The sequence below is a fragment of the Pleuronectes platessa genome, chromosome 17 (assembly GCF_947347685.1).
Source record: "Pleuronectes platessa chromosome 17, fPlePla1.1, whole genome shotgun sequence".
NCBI classification, from domain to species: Eukaryota; Metazoa; Chordata; class Actinopteri; order Pleuronectiformes; family Pleuronectidae; genus Pleuronectes; species Pleuronectes platessa.
The window spans coordinates 23,140,971-23,160,397 of NC_070642.1; the positions used below are offsets into that span (position 1 = coordinate 23,140,971).

The window sequence follows — 19,427 nt, forward strand, 5'->3', positions numbered from 1 at the left end:
TGTCACCTTGAACAGCTGTTTCACAGACTGACGGCTTCCGGGACACAGCTGCAGGTTCACTGAGTTTCATGAAGTCACAGTTGATGCTGAGGACATTGTGGGCGGAGCCTCTTTGGAGACGCGGCTTCACTTTCACTCTGTCAACCAGGGGCGTCGTTAGCCCTGGGCGTCCGGGGCTTTAGCCCCGGATGTTTTATGAATAGCCCCGGATCAATTTCGCATCAATTTTTTTTTTTTTTTTTTTTTTTTTTTAATTATAGCCCCGCGATAACATTCGCTGATTATAAAGCAAACGTTTTTCCAAAGCAGTCATGTATGTTTTAGAAAATTTAGATGAATTGCTCCAGTTTCTCCCCTGGCCATAGAACGGGCAGCATATCCACATTGCGTTGGCATAGATAGCAACCATCTCTAAGTGAGGAAAGCTGTGAAAGTTGTATGCTAATTTGCGGTGAAATACCATACTGTATCTGATGATGCTATAACAAACCAAGCCAGGTAAGGCAAGATAAGCTAGGACTGATGCTCTCTTTTTTAGCAACTGATTAAGTAAAAGACAAAAAAGCAGAGAGACATGACAACCACCGTTATGTGGTTTAGTTAGCCTACATGAAAAGCTAGCCTAGATTTTATGCAACAAAAAAAGGAAAACAGACACAAAACAAAGACAAGCAGGAATTCATTGAGTGTGAGGGTGATGGAAGGCGGTGTGTGTGTGTGTGTGTGTTTGTTTGTGTGTTTGTGAAAAGGGCTTTTAGGTCCCGCTAGCTTCAATGCTAACTTACAATGCATTCTCAATGTACAATGCTGCCGCGATTAGCATCGCCGAATTTAAGCTACAATTAAACATTCAGAAAATTAACAAACATACTTGCTATGCCACAAAAGTGATTTAGCTCCTTTAAACATAAATACTCAGGGACTGAGACTCTCTCAGGACAACAAAGATGAGAATTAACTGACATGCTGTGCTCTCTTGCTCAAACTAAACTAAGGTAACACAGGAGGGTCAAAAAATACAAATCACACATGCAATGCAGTTTTTAACCACCAAGCGTCTACAGCAAAAACTAATTGTGGTGCAGAACAGTAGTTCAAAATCATTTACTAGTATTTGGAAATTTTCACTTTAAAATAAAATAAGATTGAAATTAACTGGTGTGGGTAAATGTAAAAAGCATTGGACTATACTTTTAAGCAAAGCCAAAATTGTAATAAATGAATAGATAAACGACCCTCTATCTAAGTGTGTATTAAAGTATATTTGTCAATTCCACATGGAGTTTCAGGAAAGTGTCAGTTAATGTTGAAATGTATTATGATAAAATAATTTCAAGCAGTTTAATAACAGTTAACTTTCATTCACAGTTAGTGTCATCATGAGCAAGAGGAAAGGTGGAAGTGACATTCGTCACTTTTTTGGGCAGCCCCAGAAAATAAGAAAAGTAAGTTGAGAGCAGTGAGAAAATGTGTAATAGGCTTATGTTAGAAATATACAGAAGTGCAAGAGATGAGTTTATTTAGAGTGATATAATAATCATTGCTGTTTAGTTCAGAAATGCCATTTTGACGAGACAAATCACTTTGATAAGATATCTTTATTGTTCACTCTGGTATGTTCAGAGTAAAGAGAGAGAGGGAGAAGGAGAGCTCGATGATGATGAAAGGGCAGGACGAGCAAGTGAGGTGGAGGCTAGTGAGAAAAAGAGAATTTGATTGTAAAGTCTGAACAATGACACAACAACACTATAGTAAGTAGTGTATCTTGTGTATATTTCAGATAATACAATCAAGCAGGGAGAGTGAGTTTGAGGCAGAAACAGAAACACACACAGAGAAAGGACATGCATCCAATCAGCAGGCATTTGAGGACTGACATTTTTATTTTAACTATTCTACTGCACCAGATTGATGGATTTAACTAACTGACGTGCAAAATTTTCTACGGGGGGGCAACCCCCCCGGACCCCCCTTAGTCAATGTTCGCCCCTGGGCTAAGCCCCCGATGTCTCATGATCCTAACAACGCCCCTGCTGTCGACCTATAAACAGACACGAGCTACTTCTCCAGCAGAACAGAGAGACAGCAGAGGAGACGCGACGCGCACGAGAAGCAGGTGAGTGCGCGTGTGTCCTTCTGTCGCGATCAGGGACGTTTGGTCGAGTTAGAGTTAGTTTAGTTTAGTTAGAGTTAGTTAAAGTTTAGACTAGTTGAGGTCGGGCAGTCAAACGCATTATTTGTGTGCTCACAACTATAGAGAGACACGAGTGTGTTGAGCTCAATCGATCTTTAAATTATAGTTTAGAGTTTTTGATTGTTTGATATTAACAGTTTATTATTGATTATGTTGAACATATTTCTCTGACCACGAAACTGCAGCTGAGTTTCTGAGAAGTCACGTGACTTCTCAGAAACTCAAAAGAGAGAGAGGGGCGCAGATAGAAAGGGAGGGAGCGAGAGAGAGAGGAAGGGAGGGGCAGAGGAGACAGAGTTTATAAACAACTTGACATTTAATCTCAAACGTCTTTATAATATTTATAATATGAAGGATGTGTATAAATAAGTGCATGAATAAATACAGAAATGCACAAATCAGTCAGCATTGAAAGGCAGAAGTAGTAGAACTGGATCATCACACTGTGACCAATCCTGCGTGAGACTGAGGTTAGGACCGCCTCTCTCATTAGCATACGGACACAGAAAGACAGAAGTAATCAACTTCATATTAACTTGTTCGTCTCTTTAACGTCAAACGTCCTCTCTCTGACCCGACCTCTGACCTTTGTCCTCCAGCCTCACGTTCATCTCACTGACAAACTCCAGGAAACATCATGACCACCGCTGACAGGCTGCTGGAGCAGATGTTCTCCTGGATCGACCAGAGGAGTCGCTGTGCGGACCAGCTGGTCAAACTGGCCCGGGAGCTCGAGTCCCTCAGGCAGAATTGCAATGGCGGTGAAGCTGTGGGCAGCACGATGGCTGTGGTGGGGGCTGCGTGTGTGATCGGTGCCGGCGTCACCTTCCTCACCGGCGGAGCAGCTGCTCCTTTTTTAGGTGTGTTGGGAGGAACATATTTAGGAGCAGGTGCCGTCATCTCTGTGACCACGAAACTCCTCGAGCACTTCCTGTCCGGCAGCACCATGAAGGACGCAAAGGAAATCGAAGAGAAAAGCAACAAATTAGCAGAAGACATTCAGCGACTGTTCGAGGAACTCAAGTCGGAGAAGAAGAAGGCGAACAGATCTGCCGACCCGGACGACTTGGACAGACACATCCTGACGGACATCCTGAGAGCTGTGGCCAGGCGAAGTGGAGTGAAGGTCGACTTCAGGATGATGGGCGACCTGACGAAGTGGTCTGGTGGAGGACGACATCACACAGGGCTCAGTCCCGGCCTCGGCCTCCACAATCCGATTGTTGTGAGCATCACTGGAATTTTAGCGTTTTTCACGCTCCAGTCATTCGGGAAGGAATCCAAGTTTCTATTTGCTAAAGGAGCTCAGCAGCTGATCCAGAGAATCTCTGTGACTGGACTGAAAACAGTGCTCAAAGGAGGCGGCATGGTGAGATCCACTTCCTGTACACACACACCTTCCTATTCAATTCTTAATTGATCTGATATCATCTGATAATTAATCCTTTATGATCTGTTTCGGTCAATCATCAGCTGGTGGGAGGAGCTATTGGAATGGCGTTTGCACTAAATGATGCGATCGACAGCTGGACAGATCTGATCAAGAAGAACAATGTGACTGAAGCCAGCCAATCCCTGAGAGACACAGCCACAGCGATCCGAAAGATCTGCCAGGCCCTGAAGGATCAGTTTGAAGAGATGAAGTGAGTGATTCTCAGTTTCTGCTCCTGCAGGTTTGTCTCCTCAGGTAAAGAGCTGCAGACCGAAGGTCAACACATCCAAACCACTTCTACAACGTGACCTTCACTTCTCAGCAGTGAGAGCAATATTTTCCATGTTGTGCTGTTACATCAGGTTTTGTCGCAATTTAATGAGAAAAGCATCAGAGGTTCAGGGCAGAACCTTCACTCAAAGCAGTTTGACCTTTTCTAATATTTACATCTGCCAACTAGGAACCACAGAGCACAGAACACCTTAATGAAGCATGTTAGAAGCTCTTCCTGACATGTTCCTGACGTGTTCCTGACGTGTTCTGCAGGTTCTGTATGTCTGAACAAATGTCTGAGTCAGTGTCTCTGGAGCTTTTCCTGCAGCTTCTTAGTAAAATGTCCGTCCAGAGGAGTCCAGATCCAGAACCTCTACCAACTGCCCCTGGTGTGAATCTGGACACTAGAGCAACCAGGGAGACGAATCGTGTAGCAGCCAATTAACCAACTGTTACCTCGAACCTTCACATCCTTCATAATTGATCTATTTTCATTGACACCATTACTTGTAATAATTCACTGACTTATTTGGGTTAGGGTTAGGGTTCAAGGGTCAAACAACCAGATTCAGAGCCACAGTACGTATAATCTATAGCTACATACGCTAATGGCTAACGCTAGCAACGACAGAGTGGACGAGGAACACAGACGACAGTCAGAGACTTCTCTAAACATAAATCACACAAATCGTCCCCTACGATGAAAGGACTAGTCAACACCTACTAACACTCAGTGATCAGGATCCTCGCTCTGACGACCCACTGGTGATGAACAACCCTCATCTCAATTCACCGTGTTTAAACTATCCTTTAGAAAATAGAACAGCAAACACACATTAGAAAAATCCACTGGAAGGTTCAACTTCTCAATTGAGTGTAAAAGGAGTTTGAAGTGGTGCTAACTGGACCTCCTGCTGTTTGATTCACAGGCAGATGCTCGAGAAGATGGCAGAAGAACAGGCCGAGCGGGCGAAGGTTAAAAACATTATTGAAAACCCAAACAGGAGCTCTGCAGACGAGGAAGAATTAATAAGGTATGCCATGAAAACATGCAACATCGAAGAGGTGCGGCGATGGCTGGGGGAGAATTCAGGGTCGCAGACTTTCCTCAGACTTGTGGAGTTGTTTCGATTAATGAAAAATAAAATCACGAAGTCGCAGGAGGAAAAGTCTAATGATGAAGATATTGAAGTGGACATCATCTTTGTGGCTCACGGATCGATCAGAGACTCCATGATTCCAGCTTCCTGTCTGCTGCCTACGTCCAACATCCAGGACGTGCTCCTCTATTCCCCCTGGAACTGTGTGATCAATGCTCGTGCAGCGTACGGCATCTCCACAGGACTCATGCAGCCTGATGACAAAGGCTTTTACTGTAGGCCAAAAAGTGGCTGTGAAATTCCTGATGAAAAACACAAGCCCAGCAAACTGCCAGATGTCTGGAACTCAATGAAGGGAGCAGGACAGATTCCCAACATCATGGTCAGTACTCTCAAGCATCCAGAAGATAAGGCATGGAACGGTTTTGTCTATCTCACAGGAAAATATGGTGAACCACGGCGAGGCCGCATCGTGGTCCCGTTCGACCTCGGTGGTCTGAAGGTCAGCATCCCGTTCTACATCGTCACCTGGGTCATGTCTCTGGTGCTGTCTTTCTTCAGGATCGAAGCCACCGTCCATCTGGCCGCCTGTCTGGGTGATAAATCTACCAAGCAGAAGTTTCCCAAAAAGGACCTGGAGGATCAGTACTCCTACACTATCGACAACACCGGGATGACATCATCGCAACCCATGTCACCCATCACCCACCCCGACCTGTTCAGGAGCCTGCAGGCCACATTCGATTAGACGGATACAACTTCAACGTCTTCTGGAGATGACAAGTTCTGTTCCAGTGAAAGTTTTGTGCATGAACTGATTTCCCAGCTTCATATCGGTATCAACAAACAATCCCATTTTAATCTTAGAGATGATTTCCAGGGCCCGGAACCGTGTTCAAGATCTACCATCGATTTGAGAACTTGTATAAAAACGATCTGCTGGAGTCACTGAGCAGCCAGAAAACCACGACCTCCGGTTTCTCCACTGATCAGATTCACAGTCGATTCTTTTTCCCCCTCGACACAGATGAGTTATGAACGTTAGAAATCATATCTACTGTGATCTAACCCTGAAGACGGGCGGCTGAGGGCCCGAGTGGTCGTCCTCCAACCAGAGGGTCGGCTGATTGGATCAGATGTGATATAATGATGTGGAGGAGTCGGGACGTGTCCAACATGATAGCACCTGTAATGGAAAATCATATAATCATATTATTCTATGTATTATACATGCTTATGTAACCACACTTATCTGTGCTTATGCATATCACGTGTGACCAGGTGTCTGCTGGTGACTCACTAGCTGCCGGTCTCTGGGATCTGGACATCGAGCCCCTGATCACATGCTGTCTCCTCCAGTCTTATCTTCTGAGGTGTACTTCACATTTTCACACACACACAATTTGCCTTATACGCAAACACATCACATCTTTTTGTATGAAAGAGCACAACTGACAGTGTTTGTGGGTCTGACAGCTTCACGTCCGCATGCTGTCAGATCGGTTTGACAAAGAATAAACGTCACTTGAAAGACAACTAGGGTCTTTAGTTCAGAAGATGATTTCCTCCACACACCTGAGCAACAGGTCCCTGGTTCGATTCCCGACTGGACGGACCAGCGTTTCATTTCTCTGACCTCAGTCAAATAAACAGCGAATGCTAGGATCACCTCCACCAACCAACTCTGTGTCCTGTGACCTCTGACCCCTGAGACTCATCAGTTCATCTCAGTCTAAATGTTCATTTGTACCAAATTTGAAAGGATTTTCTGATCTCCTGACAAAAAGACATAATAGAAAAGAGTCCCCAAAAAAGACCTGTATGTACACGTACAGTGTAATCTGATTACTTTCTGGCACGCAGACCCTGATGTATTTGTTTCCAAGCACACAATGATTACTCTGCTAATATTAGTTAGCTGTACATTCTGTCTCTAATCTTATTGGTTGTACACGTTAAGCAGTTAAGCATTGCTACATGAGGTCATGAGGTCACGATGAGGTCATTCCCACAAATTGACGTCTTCTTACAAACAAACGTTTCAGATTAAATCCGTCTGATTCTTGTTGGTGTTTGAATCCAGGAGACGTTTCCTGTTCTGCTGTGATTGGATGAAACAAAGTCTTTGTGTTTAAAAGCTGAGATGAGAAGTTACCTGTGTAACCTCAGGCTTCCAGGTCCGGGCCTGGAGCAACATCTGGAGCAACATCTGGAGCAACATCTGGACAAACAACGATGACTTCAACAAACAGCACAGGTTATAATGTTGATTGATCCGGAAATATGAGCAAATCCATGTTGGTTTTGTGGTTCAGTTTTATTGATTTTCATTATAAAGAAAAACACAAATAAACATTACAGTTAGTGACCTTTGACCTCTGAAACAAATATTAAAAACAGGACGTTCAGTGTCTCAAAGCTTCAAAAATAAACTTGATAAAAACCAGTGTCCAGAAATCACAAACATCAGCTGAGCGACAGGAAGTGATGTCACACGAGCTCAGGGACAGGCCAAGGCTCATCTCATGGTTCATTAGAGGTCAAAGGTTAAAGGTGATCAGGATCAGTAGAAATGTCCGTCGTCGACTCTCCTTCTCTTACGAGTCTGCTGCTGCTCGAAGAACTGACGGATGTCTTCAGGGGTCACGACCTGTCAGAACAGTCACATGACATCATAGGTCAGTACCTATCAGAGCAGTCACATGACATCATAGGTCACTGACCTGTCAGAACAGTCACATGACATCATAGGTCACTGAACTGTCAGAACAGTCACATGACATCATAGGTCAGTACCTATCAGAGCAGTCACATGACATCAGAGGTCGCAACCTACCAGAACAGTCACATGACATCATAGGTCAGTACCTATCAGAGCAGTCACATGACATCATAGGTCACGACCTATCAGAACAGTCACATGACATCATAGGTCACTGACCTATCAGAACAGTCACATGACATCAGAGGTCACAACCTATCAGAACAGTCACATGACATCAGAGGTCACTGACCTTTCCTTCCGCTGCAAATGTCTGAAGAAAATCCTTGAGTTCAGTTTTCATGTCGTTGTATCCTGAAACAAAAAAACACAAACAAAATGTGTAGAATTTGTAGTTTGTACTTTAATTTAATTTGAGGTACTTGTAGTTTTCCGTGTGGGGGTGTCTCACCGTGGATGATCTCCAGCTGCTGCACTCGGTTCAGGTTGTCGAGTGCTGACATCAGAGGGTCGGGTCCCTGTTGCGTCTGTTCGCTGTTCTTTCCTTTTCTCTCGTAGGCGAGGACGGTGTCCACCTCGTCCAATAAGAAGGACAGATTAGCTTGAGACAGACGCTCCTGAGGACAGACACAGATCAGTTACACTCTGCTCCCTGGTTGTTTTTTTTAAGTTCTGAGAGAATCTTGGGTGAAGGTCTTCACTTTGTCTGCAGAACACAGACAGGAAGTGACACGTGATGATGTGAAGACTAACTAGTAACAGGTCGTCAGTGTTCACGTCATGTGACACGTCACAGGCCTATGACCTCACACTGACATCATGTTAAACTGGTTACCTGGCAGGTGGAGCAGGAGCAGAGTCTGGAGCGCCACCCTGACGGCCAGAACACAGCGCCTGACCGGAGTCTGGTCTGACCAACCCTCGGCAGGTCCTTCAGTCGGCAGCTAGGCTCCGCCTCCTCGCGGCTGCGCTTACTGCCGGGCTCGATGACATCATCCACCTGATCCACCGTATAGATCATTCATCAATGACATGGATCAGAAGAATGGTTGAGCATGACTCTGAACCATGGAAGCCTCTCACCTGTGGTTTGTCAGCAGCGTCTGTGTTTGGTTCTCCTCCTGGTTCCTCCTTCACCTGAGCCGCTGCACCTGAGACTGAACAGGAAGTGAGTCACACGCAGGAGACACGTCACACGCAGGAGACACGTCACACGCAGGAGACACGTCACACGGCCGCGGTGAGCCGGGGTCTTACCTGCCAGGAGATCAGCGTAGGTCCAGAGGAATTCATTTTTATTCATACACAGCTCACAAATCATCTCCTGCAGCTCGACACAGTCGGGAACCTCACAGCCCAGGTGCTGCAGGTACAGGTACAAGGGAGGTTGTGAGGGTTGACCACCAGGGGGCACCACAACAAGTACACGGCACCATTCAGATTATGTAATTAAGAAAGTTTGGACTGTTTGGTTTTGAGTGGAGCACAGACTCACCCTGCCATGCAGCCAGTCCTCACACACCACACACTGAATCATCTCGTCCTCCACCTGGACACACAACCAGCCAATAAGAGAGACACACACACAGTCAGTGGAGTCCAGAGCTCCCGTGGGGTCAGGTCAGGGGGGGGGGGGGGTCTCACCTGGTCGTCGGGGTCGGGATAAGGTCGACTGCAGGTGCAGTAAACTCCAAAGAAGTTGTGACTGTATTTATTCAGAGTGTTGACCTCGTCTTTATCCTGAAACACACCACTCGTGTTCAACGTGCGTTGTGGGGACCAACGGGTAACAGAGGTTATATAGAGACCTGACGGGTGATTATGTATTTATAAGGACGCCAGGTCACAGGTTCATCTGCCATGTTTGATCAGGGATGAACTGATGTTTATTTAAAGTATAACTTCACTTCTGAGTCTGACTCCACCTACTTCTCAAACTGGTCAAGGACTAAGATGGTTTAAGACACCAGGTGGCGCTATGAGCCGTGTCCATGAAGAGCTGATAATAAACATGAAACTAAAACCATGAACCTGTTTGATCAGTTTACAGCTGAAGAACATGTGTGTTCATTTCATTTGTGTCATTTTACTGGATGTGGACTAACAGGATGGAGTTTACACTGCAGCTCTGTGAACTTCCTGTTTCCACAGTCACAACGAAAGTTCCTGCAGAAAAAAACACACAGAAGAAGAAATAAAATAAAATAAAAATTCTTTTATTTATTTAGAACAGTTTCAGTCCTTTTATAATTTTTCTGGATTATTGAATTACAGAGCATTACATTATTATCAACACAGCTTTACGTCGTTCACATGTACAGTGCCTTGCATAAGTATTCACCCCCCTTGGACTTTTTCCCATTATGTACTGTTACTAACTGGAATTCAAATAGACTTAAATAAACTTTTTCCCGTTTGATCAACAAAACATGCATAGTACTTTGGAGGTGCAAAATAAATTTTATTGTGACACAAACAATAATGAGAACAAAAAAGTTGACATCTGTTGGGTGCTTAAGTATTCACCCCCCTGTGTCAATACTTGGTAGAACCCCCTTTCGCTGCAATTACAGCTGCAAGTCTTTTGGGGTATGTCTCTACCAGCTTTGCACATCTAGAGATGGAAAGGTTTGTCCATTCTTCTTGGCAAAAAAGATGAAGCTCAGTCAGATTGGATGGAGACCGTCTGTGAACCGCAATCTTCAAGTCTTGCCATAGAGTCTCTATTGGATTGAGGTCTGGGCTTTGACTGGGCCATTTTAAGACATTAACATTCTTTAATCCAAACCATTCCTTTGTAGCTCTGGCTGTATGTTTAGGGTCATTGTCCTGCTGGAAGATGAACCTCCGCCCCAGTCTCAAGTCTTTTGCAGACTGCATCAGATTTTCTTCAAGGATTTCCCTGTATTTGGCTCCATCCATCTTTCCCTCTATTCTGACCAGTTTCCCTGTACCTGCTGAAGAGAAGCATCCCCACAGCATGATGCTACCACCACCATGTTTCACTGTTGGGATGGTGTGCTCAGGGTGATGGGCAGTGTTGGGTTTTCGCCACACATAGCGTTTTGCATTGAGGCCAAAAAGTTCCATTTTGGTCTCATCTGACCAGAGCACCTTCTTCCACATGTTTGCTGTGTCTCCCACATGGCTTCTGGCAAACTCCAAACGGGATTTTTTATGGATCCCTTTCAACAATGGCTTTCTTCTTGCCACTCTTCCATAAAGGCCAGATTTGTGGAGTAGACGACTAATAGTTGTCCTGTGGACAGATTCTCCCACCTCAGCTGTGGATCTCTGCAACTCCTCCAGAGTAACCATGGGCCTCCTGGTTGCTTCTCTGATTAATGTTCTCCTTGTCCGACTCTTCAGTTTGGGTGGACGGCCTCCTCTTGGTAGGTTTGCGGTTGTGCCATATTCTTTCCATTTTCTTATGATGGATTTTATGGTGCTCAGAGAGATGTTCAAAGCTCTGGATATTTTTTTATAACCTAACCCTGCTTCATATTTCTCCACAACTTTATCCCTGACCTGTTTGGTGAGCTCCTTGGTCTTCATGATGCTGTTTGTTCAGTAATGATCTCCAACAAACTCTGAGTCCGTCACAGAACAGGTGTATTTATACTGAGATTAAATTGCAGACAGGTGGACCCTATTTACTAATTATGTGACTTGCAAATGTGACTTGTGAATGCAATTGGTCGCACCAGATCTTTGTTAGGGGTTTCACAGTAAAGGGGGTGAATACATATGCACTCAACACTTTTCAGATTTTTATTTGTAAATAATTGTGAAATTCATGTAATATTTCCCCCACTTCCAAATGATGCACTATTTTGTGTTGGTCCATTACATAAACTCACGATGAAATAAATTTTAATCTGTGGTTATACCATGACAAAATGTAGAAAAGTCCAAAGGGGGTGAATACTTATGCAAGGCACTGTAAACAGCACATTGGCTCAGATCAGAACTCACGTTGAGACAAACTGATCAGGGGCGAGAGTGATGATGCGTTTGCTCACCTCTTGGTGTAGAGTTCAAAGAGGTCGTGACCTTCATGACATTTATATGAACACGCCAAACACACTCCTGCTGCTTCTCCACCTTTTGGTGTACAAGTGTTACAGGCGTACAGAGCCTGACGCTTCACATAGCCCTGAAAACACACACACACACACACACACACACACACACACACACACACACACACACACACACACACACACACACAAGATTTAAACAAACACCAAACTGATACCTCTCTAATATTAATAATAATATCACAATAATAGCTGGTTGGTGCTGCCACCTGTTGGTCAGTGTGTGCAGTGCGTACCTGAGGGTAGGAGCAGTGATCTGAGTCACTTCCTGCCAGAACAGCTGAAGCTTCTTCCTCCAGCTCCTCATCTTCCTCCAGAACATCCACCAGCGACACCGTCTGCTCCTCAGACATGTTCACTACAACACAGGGTCCACCTCAGGTTAGTCTGCTGTCTGTCTACTGTCTGTCTCTCTGCTCTCCGTATACTGTCTGTCTCTCTGCTGTCTCTGCTGTCTGTCTGTCTTCTGTCTGTCTACTGTCTCTGCTGTCTGTCTCTCTGCTGTCTGTCTCTCTGCTGTCTGTCTACTGTCTCTGCTGTCTGTCTCTCTGCTGTCTGTCTACTGTCTCTACTGTCTGTCTCTCTGCTCTCCGTCTACTTTCTGTCTCTGTTTCAACTGTCTCTATTGTCTCTTTACTGTCTGTGCCTGTCTCTTCTGTCTCTGTCTACTGTCTTTACTGTCGGTGTCTACTGTCTGTCTCTACCACCTATCTATTGTCTGTGCCTATCTCTAATGTCTGTCTCTATTGTCCGTCTCTATTGTCTTTACTGTCTGTCTCTGTCTCTACTGTCTGTGTCTCAGTTATCCTCAGTCAGCTTCAGTTAGCCTCCTCATGGAAACCGCCTGTCTCTGCTCCTTGCTAATGCTAACGGTGTTAGCTCTGTTAATAAAAAAAACACACTCACCGAGTCCAACCGGGACCGGACCGGAAGTAGAAGCAAAGTCTTTGCAGCGTCTGATCAGTCTGTGGAGCAGCCGATCAACTGACCAATAACCAATAATAACCAATAATAACCAATAATAAACATCTCCGTGCGACGTCCAGAGGATCAGAGCTTTGTTGTCAAACTAGCCACAGCTAGCTGATGACAACTTCCGGTTCACTTCCGTAGGTCGTCTTTGGCGGCAATCTAAAACTAAAATTGGCGGTAATCTGAGTCACAGGTCATCGAATTGAAAAACAGATTGAGTCAATACAAACAAGAAAAATATTTAAATCACAGGGACACACACGACAGATCAGAGTGCTGCCTCCAGTGGGCTGATATGGTACTGTTTGCCCTTTAAGGTTTGATGCTTCCTAGTATTTATAATGTGAGGAGGATGATTTTAAATTCTCAATGTAACAGGAAGTCAGTGTAGTGAAGCTAACACAGGAGACATGTGGTGTCTGTCCCTGGTTCTCTTCAGGACACTTCCTGCAGCATTTAGGACAAACTGCAGAGTCTTTAACGACTTCCTGCTGGAGCCTGATAATAAGGAATTACAATAATCACGTCTGGATGGAACAGAGTCCTGGACTCGTTCTTCTGCATCTTTTGAGAAATGTCTGATTTTGAGATGTTATGTAAGTGAAAGTGTAAAACTTCTGCTTTATCTAAGTTTGATAAGAGCAACTTGTGTGTTATCCTGGTCTTTGTGTCCTTAAATCATGTTTGAAGTTTAGATCGATCTACAGGATCCTGACAGGAACAAAAGGGTCAAAAACGAGTTTATCGCGCTAAAAAATGTATCGCTGATATTTGCTCGATTAAAATGAAATATATATTTTTTTATGATGTTCTCAATGTTTATATTATGGAGGAATTTTACGTAAGGCACCTGAAGGCAACAGCCAGTGCGCGATGACGTCAGTAAAGATGGCGCTGTCAGCGGAGCTGAAGCTGAGAGACAAACACACACAGAGGATCTGCGTTCGAGTGGACAACGACCTGAGTTCTCTCAATGACGGAATAAAGGAGCTGAACGTGAACGTGTCACAGCTTCTCAGTGACCTGGTGGAGCGGGAAAAAGCCAGAGGTGCCTGCGCAGCTGGTCAGTTACCTGATGCTAACAACACACAGCTAACCCCTCATGATAACAGCACAGAGCTAGCACCACAGAGCTAACACCTCATGATAACAGCACAGAGCTAGCACCACAGAGCTAACACCACAGAGCTAACACTACAGAGCTAACACCACAGAGCTAACAACACACATAACTCCTGATGCTAACGCCACAGAGCCAGAGAGAGAACTCCGGTTGGCCTGAATTAATATAATATATATAAGTTGACTTTGGTGGAAAATAGTTTATTAACCTGATGTTTTACTGACGTCACTGCTCAGGTAAACTGAGCGGCTGTAAACCCCAGATCTGTGTTAGCTGATGTCACATTCACCTGTTTTATCTACTGCAGGTGAGGAAGACGAGGACAGTGATGAAGGCAGTGATGAAGACGAGACATCAAAATGTGAACCACAACGTCCAGCCAAAAGACTCAAACCATGAAAGACTTGACGTCAAGAACTGAGGATGATGATGTCAGGTGATCAGTCACATGACTGGGTAGAAACGTTATAAATAAAGCTGTAACAGGTGTGTCTCAGGTAAAAACATTTTTTAAATGTGACTGATCAGTAGTTATTGATCCAGAATCAGTCCTGAACTCTGAGTGGACATCATCTCTCTATTGAGGAGGACAGATGGGGACAGGTCAGGAAGCTGCTGGTTGCCGCTTCAATAAAATAATTAAACAAAGCAAAGTTTCAATGTTTTTAAAGACTTTTAATTTGTGTTTAGACTTGTCATGGTTACCAGTGTGTGTGATGTGACGCATGTTACATTAGAAACAGAAAACCTCTGTTCTACATATTAACCTGCGGTAACATGGCAACAGTAACCATGTTTCAGGTACCTGGTTAAAGTAGGTGTGATTCAACACCCTCCAGCCAATCACAGCCCAGGACTGTCTGGGATTTCACAACAAAACGATTGAGTTTCAGAGGTCCTGTCAGTCGTCACTGAGGGCAGCAATGACCACCAGTCGGGTCAGGGTGGAGGGTTTACGTCCAATGGGAATGTTACTGTTCAAAAGGCACACAGGAAATTACATCACGGGCAACGCTAAGAGTCCAGAGCCACTGCGGCCTCGCAGATTGGTCCTCGCTATGTGTCAATCACTGACCCTGCCCTGTGATTTGTCGGCCTCTGGGTGGCGTGGCGGCGACTACACAGCAAGGCGATGCAGACAGGAAGTACGCAGTAACCGACAGCACGGGGGTCGGCTCTCGTGCACGAGAACAGGAAGAGGAAGAGCTGGAGGTAAGGCAGCAGGAAGACCGACACCCACATCCAGACAGGAAGTGACAGCAGGTGAGACCAGGTGAAAGCAGAGGGTGGAGCTGACAGACTGGCCCCGCCTCCCTGCACACGCTCCAAACTGAGTGTGTGCACCTCAAAGACGTAGTACACCGCCATGATGCTGAGCAGCAGGTAGAGAGCCACGCCCACCCATCCCATCCTCTGACGGAAGTTCATCATCCTCCATACTGGACAGATAATAAATCAATTGTCAATACAAATTTATAACTATCAACATGAGCTTTATGAACATTAACTTTATTAACACTGACTTCAATAACATTCACATTCAGTATGACTGATGCAAAATCCCTTTCCACTGAATGTAGTGTTTTACAATGGAACATCTAGCCTGTTAGCAGCTTACTCATCTGTTAGCAACATGTTAGCAGCTTGTTAATGTTAGCAGCTTGCTCCTCTGTTTGCAACATGTTAGCTGCTTGTTCATTTGTTAGCAGCATGTAAGCTACCTGTTCATCTGTTTGCATCACGTTAGCAGCCCGTTCATCTGTTAGCAGCTTACTCAACTGTTAGTAGCTTGTTAACAGCCTGTTTATCGGTTAGCAGCTCGTTAGCAGCCTGTGCATCTGTTAGCAACATGTTAGCAGCCTGTTTATCTGTTAGCAGCTCATTAGCAGTCTGTTTATCTGTTAGCAGCTCGTTAGCAGCCGGTTTATCTTTTAGCAACATGCTAGCAGCCTGTTTATCTGTTAGCAACTCGTTAGCAGCCTGTTTATTTGTTAGCAGCCTGTTAGCATCCTGCTAGCTCATGTTTTTATCGGTTCTCACCTTCCTTCGAGCTGAATCCTTCAAAATAAAGTTCTGCTGTGGACTCTATCTCAGCTGGACCCGGAAGCTCCGGGAAGTCCGTCACATCCGACTTCTGCTTTGTCAGCTGACCTCTGGGTGACGTCAGACACCAGCTGACTCCATCAGTTTTTCTTTATTGAAACAACATTCAAACAAACTGTGGCGCTTTTTATAGAAGAGTATATATCTAATAAAATACATATCTAAATTAAATATCAGCGGAATACATACAACATGTACAATTTGTTATACAATTTATGGAATATGAATAGATACTATAGATACAATATAATTTAATAGAATATACAGAATATAAATAAATAGAATATATACAATAGACATTTATACAATCATCAACAGATTACACATCTGGTCATTGTGTTTCCTGGACGTCTGTTTCCAGGTGAAGGTGACTTTCAGGTTTTTATCAGATGGAACTTTTTAAAGCAGATTATCAGAAACATTCAGTGACACTGATTCACAGGATCATTATTATTGCTTTTAATAATAGTTATAACAATAATAACAATAAAAAGAAGTCAAGGAGGAGGAAGAAGAACAATCAACCGAAGTTTTCTGATATCTGGTCTATCCCTATTTTGCAAACATAAAGGACCAATCATCATCCGGCTCCACCCACTTTGTTGGTCTATTCAATCAGCTCAGAGAGAAAAACAACCTCCGTACAGACAGAGTCAGAGCGGCAGTCAGTCAAGTCTGGAGGCTTTGATTTGAGGGTCCTGGTAGTTCTGGTCCTAGTGGACCTGGTGATTCCAGACCCGGTGGTTCTGGTGCCGGTGCTGTGGACATGGATCGTCGTCTGAGTCTGGAGGAGCAGCTCAGGTGTCCTGTCTGTCTGGACATCTTCTCTGAACCACTGATGTTACAGTGTGGACACTCCTACTGCAGGTAAGATGATGAAGAGGGGACTCACCTGTCCTGACCTCACCTGTCCTGACTTCACCTGTCCTGACCCCACCTGTCCTGACCCCACCTCATCTGTCCTGACCTCACCTGTCCTATCCCCACCTGTCCTGACCTCACCTGTCCTGACCCCACCTGTCCTGACCTCACCTGTCCTATCCCTACCTGTCCTGACCTCACCTGTCCTGACCCCACCTGTCCTATCCCCACCTGTCCTGACTTCACCTGTCCTATCCCCACCTGTCCTGACCTCACCTGTCCTGACCTCACCTGTCCTGACCCCACCTGTCCTGACCTGACCTGTCCTGACCTCACCTGTCCTGACCTCACCTGTCCTGACCTCACCTGTCCTGTCCTGACCCCACCTGTTCTGTCCTGACCCCACCTGTCCTGTCCTATCCCCACCTGTCCTAACCCACACTGTCCTGACCCCACCTGTCCTGTCCTGACCCCACCTGTCCTGACCTCACCTGTCCTGACCTCACCTGTCCTGACCCCTGACTCCAGATGTTGTGTGCGCTCCATGACGATGGACCTGCTGGGCCAGCTGCAGTGTCCTGTGTGTCGCTGTGCGGTGGACGGAGACAGTCCTTCTCCCAACGTCACTTTGGCTCGAATTATTGAGGCTCTTCAGGTAAATCCAGCTGAGAGCAGTTTGACTGATCTTCATCTTATCCTGACGGAACAATGTAAAACTGTCGGTGACGTTTTATTAAAAACTAATGAATGGGACAGGAAGTGAGTGTTTCAGGTGGAGCTCAGCTGGAGACGTGTCCTCAACATCACAACCCGCTCAGCCTTTACTGCGAGGACGAGCTGACGGTGATCTGTGGCCTCTGTGGAAGCATCGGAGCTCACCGTGGACACAAGATCACGCCTGTGAGCTCCGTCTACAGCCGCATGAAGGTACCACTCCCTCCCTCTCTTTATAGAGTGTGGAATTAATAAGTAAATCTGTTCATTCCTGTGCAGCCGTCGTCCTGTTGAATGATTGAATTAGTGTAAACCTTAGAACAGACGTGTTGACCGAACTGAACCCAGAACAGTTTGTGGATGCTGATAAGCCGCTGGTAGCTTGTATCATATCAAGATTAAGACAAATCAAATACGACCTTTCAGTTCCCAGATTAACAACAACAAGGTCACATGGTGCAGTCACTGTAACACAGGGACCTTCAATGCATCTGCCCTCTGGCACCAAGTTCTCACTTCCTGCTTGACTTTCCATCGTCGCTATTTTGGATCATATCTACATAATATTAGCCAGCTTAACAGAATGGCTGCTCGGATTCAGGTTGGGACCTTAGCACCAACACTCGCTGTGATTGGCTGAGGGCTGTGGTGTGTCATCAGCTGAGCAGGAGATATATTAATACTAATATCTTTCATATCTTTATTTATAGTACATCTCAAAAGAAAGTTACAGAGTGCTTCACAAATAAAGACAGGAAGAGACAAGAAGAAAACATAAAAACAAAACCAAGTCATAAAAGAATAAAGGTCAAGTGCCTGGATCTGAGTTTCCTCCACAGAAACCTGAGGTCTTTGATAAGGATAATGGTTAAGGTGAATCTAAAGATAGCAAACTATAATAATAATAATTAATCATTTACAAGCACCTTTCAAAAACAAGGCAATTAAAGGGCTTTACATAAAATACAAAGGCATCATGAAAACATGTTAAAGAGACAAACGATTAAACAAAATATTAGTATTTAAAAATAAATTAAAAGTTAAATAGAGAATAAAGGATACAATATTAAAGAGTAAGAAATGAGTAATTATATGATTTAGTAAAAGGCTGTAGCGCTGATTTAAAAGAACTTAGATTTGCCTGTTTAGTTTGGACCCTGGGGACAGAGAGCAGATCTGAGGCTCTGGATTCATAATGTAGAAGGAGATCCGAAATAGAGTCTGGCTCTAAACCAATCAGTTACATATGTTGTTTATCATCTGAGCAAGTGGAGGAATCCTCCAGATAAGGTCAAGCTAAATATCAAACTAAAGGTTTAATACTCTAAACATTACAAACTGGTTCTTCTCATGTAGTGAATCCTGTTGTTGTGTTGTTGTGTTGTTGTGTTGTTGTGTTGTTGTGTTGAGTTCCATCAGCATGTGTGTGTCCTGGGAGAGGATCCTCACATGGGACTGAACTTTATTTACTGATCACTAAGTTTCTGTTTGACTCTTGTTGAGTTAAGAACAGAAGAAGTTGATCCTTGTTGACATCTACGAGACAAACTGGGATTATGAGACAAACTGGGATTATGAGACAAACTGGGAATATGAGACAAACTAGGAATATGAGACAAACTGGGAATATGAGACAAACTGGGATTATAAAACAAACTGGGATTATGAGACAAACTGGGATTATAAAACAAACTGGGATTATGAGACGAACTGGGATTGGTGATTATGGGCCGTACAGATATAATGTGGTGTATCGATTCAAGCTAAAGACTGGCTGTAGACTGAGACAGTCTCCAGGTATCAGGGTGGGTCTCTAGAGAGGACAGGTGGAGC

General features: G+C 44.6%; 5 protein-coding genes across 5 annotated transcripts in view; 3 read left to right on the plus strand and 2 right to left on the minus strand.

Annotated features, from left to right (window-relative positions):
* The first annotated feature begins 1,983 nt into the window (after positions 1-1,983).
* Positions 1,984-6,535, plus strand: LOC128459799 (uncharacterized). The gene is made up of 4 exons (XM_053444695.1): positions 1,984-2,116; positions 2,794-3,563; positions 3,668-3,837; positions 4,829-6,535. The coding sequence occupies exons 2-4, from the start codon at positions 2,832-2,834 to the stop codon at positions 5,745-5,747; spliced, it is 1,821 nt and encodes a 606-aa protein (XP_053300670.1). The 5' UTR covers positions 1,984-2,116; positions 2,794-2,831; the 3' UTR covers positions 5,748-6,535.
* A 762-nt stretch (positions 6,536-7,297) lies between these two features.
* Positions 7,298-13,042, minus strand: ubr7 (ubiquitin protein ligase E3 component n-recognin 7). The gene is made up of 12 exons (XM_053444696.1): positions 12,728-13,042; positions 12,058-12,179; positions 11,744-11,877; positions 9,827-9,887; positions 9,366-9,461; positions 9,217-9,270; positions 8,979-9,084; positions 8,805-8,878; positions 8,557-8,721; positions 8,173-8,338; positions 8,014-8,075; positions 7,298-7,649 (listed from the first exon to the last, which is right to left on the minus strand). Exons 2-12 carry the CDS (start codon positions 12,172-12,174, stop codon positions 7,563-7,565), a joined length of 1,122 nt encoding a protein of 373 aa, XP_053300671.1. The 5' UTR covers positions 12,175-12,179; positions 12,728-13,042; the 3' UTR covers positions 7,298-7,562.
* On the plus strand, positions 12,158-14,576 carry si:dkeyp-55f12.3 (uncharacterized protein LOC568418 homolog). The gene is made up of 3 exons (XM_053444699.1): positions 12,158-12,202; positions 13,640-13,856; positions 14,224-14,576. Exons 1-3 carry the CDS (start codon positions 12,173-12,175, stop codon positions 14,313-14,315), a joined length of 339 nt encoding a protein of 112 aa, XP_053300674.1. The 5' UTR covers positions 12,158-12,172; the 3' UTR covers positions 14,316-14,576.
* On the minus strand, positions 14,571-16,057 carry tmem251 (transmembrane protein 251). The gene is made up of 2 exons (XM_053444697.1): positions 15,957-16,057; positions 14,571-15,355 (listed from the first exon to the last, which is right to left on the minus strand). The coding sequence occupies exon 2, from the start codon at positions 15,345-15,347 to the stop codon at positions 14,973-14,975; it is 375 nt and encodes a 124-aa protein (XP_053300672.1). The 5' UTR covers positions 15,348-15,355; positions 15,957-16,057; the 3' UTR covers positions 14,571-14,972.
* A 575-nt stretch (positions 16,058-16,632) lies between these two features.
* Positions 16,633-19,427, plus strand: part of LOC128459803 (E3 ubiquitin-protein ligase TRIM50) — a 7,087-nt gene continuing 4,292 nt past the window's right edge. Inside the window, exons 1-3 of the mRNA XM_053444700.1 lie at positions 16,633-16,886; positions 17,409-17,535; positions 17,637-17,807. Of these exons, the coding sequence (XP_053300675.1) occupies positions 16,786-16,886; positions 17,409-17,535; positions 17,637-17,807 (399 nt within the window). The 5' untranslated portion in view covers positions 16,633-16,785. The remainder of the gene's footprint in view (positions 16,887-17,408; positions 17,536-17,636; positions 17,808-19,427) is intronic.

Excerpts from the sequence above, each read along its gene's own strand:
- LOC128459799 (XM_053444695.1), top strand. The coding sequence starts at position 2,832 with ATGACCACCGCTGACAGGCTGCTGGAGCAGATGTTCTCCTGGATCGAC. Across the intron at positions 3,564-3,667 it reads TGCTCAAAGGAGGCGGCATG|CTGGTGGGAGGAGCTATTGG; the intron begins GTGAGATCCACT and ends GTCAATCATCAG. Across the intron at positions 3,838-4,828 it reads GATCAGTTTGAAGAGATGAA|GCAGATGCTCGAGAAGATGG; the intron begins GTGAGTGATTCT and ends TTTGATTCACAG.
- si:dkeyp-55f12.3 (XM_053444699.1), top strand. The coding sequence starts at position 12,173 with ATGTTCACTACAACACAGGGTCCACCTCAG. Across the intron at positions 12,203-13,639 it reads CAACACAGGGTCCACCTCAG|GCACCTGAAGGCAACAGCCA; the intron begins GTTAGTCTGCTG and ends ATTTTACGTAAG. Across the intron at positions 13,857-14,223 it reads CAGAGGTGCCTGCGCAGCTG|GTGAGGAAGACGAGGACAGT; the intron begins GTCAGTTACCTG and ends TATCTACTGCAG.
- ubr7 (XM_053444696.1), bottom strand. The coding sequence starts at position 12,174 with ATGTCTGAGGAGCAGACGGTGTCGCTGGTGGATGTTCTGGAGGAAGAT. Across the intron at positions 9,085-9,216 it reads AGGACTGGCTGCATGGCAGG|CACCTGGGCTGTGAGGTTCC; the intron begins GTGAGTCTGTGC and ends CTGTACCTGCAG. Across the intron at positions 8,879-8,978 it reads CTACGCTGATCTCCTGGCAG|TCTCAGGTGCAGCGGCTCAG; the intron begins GTAAGACCCCGG and ends CTTCCTGTTCAG.
- tmem251 (XM_053444697.1), bottom strand. The coding sequence starts at position 15,347 with ATGATGAACTTCCGTCAGAGGATGGGATGGGTGGGCGTGGCTCTCTAC.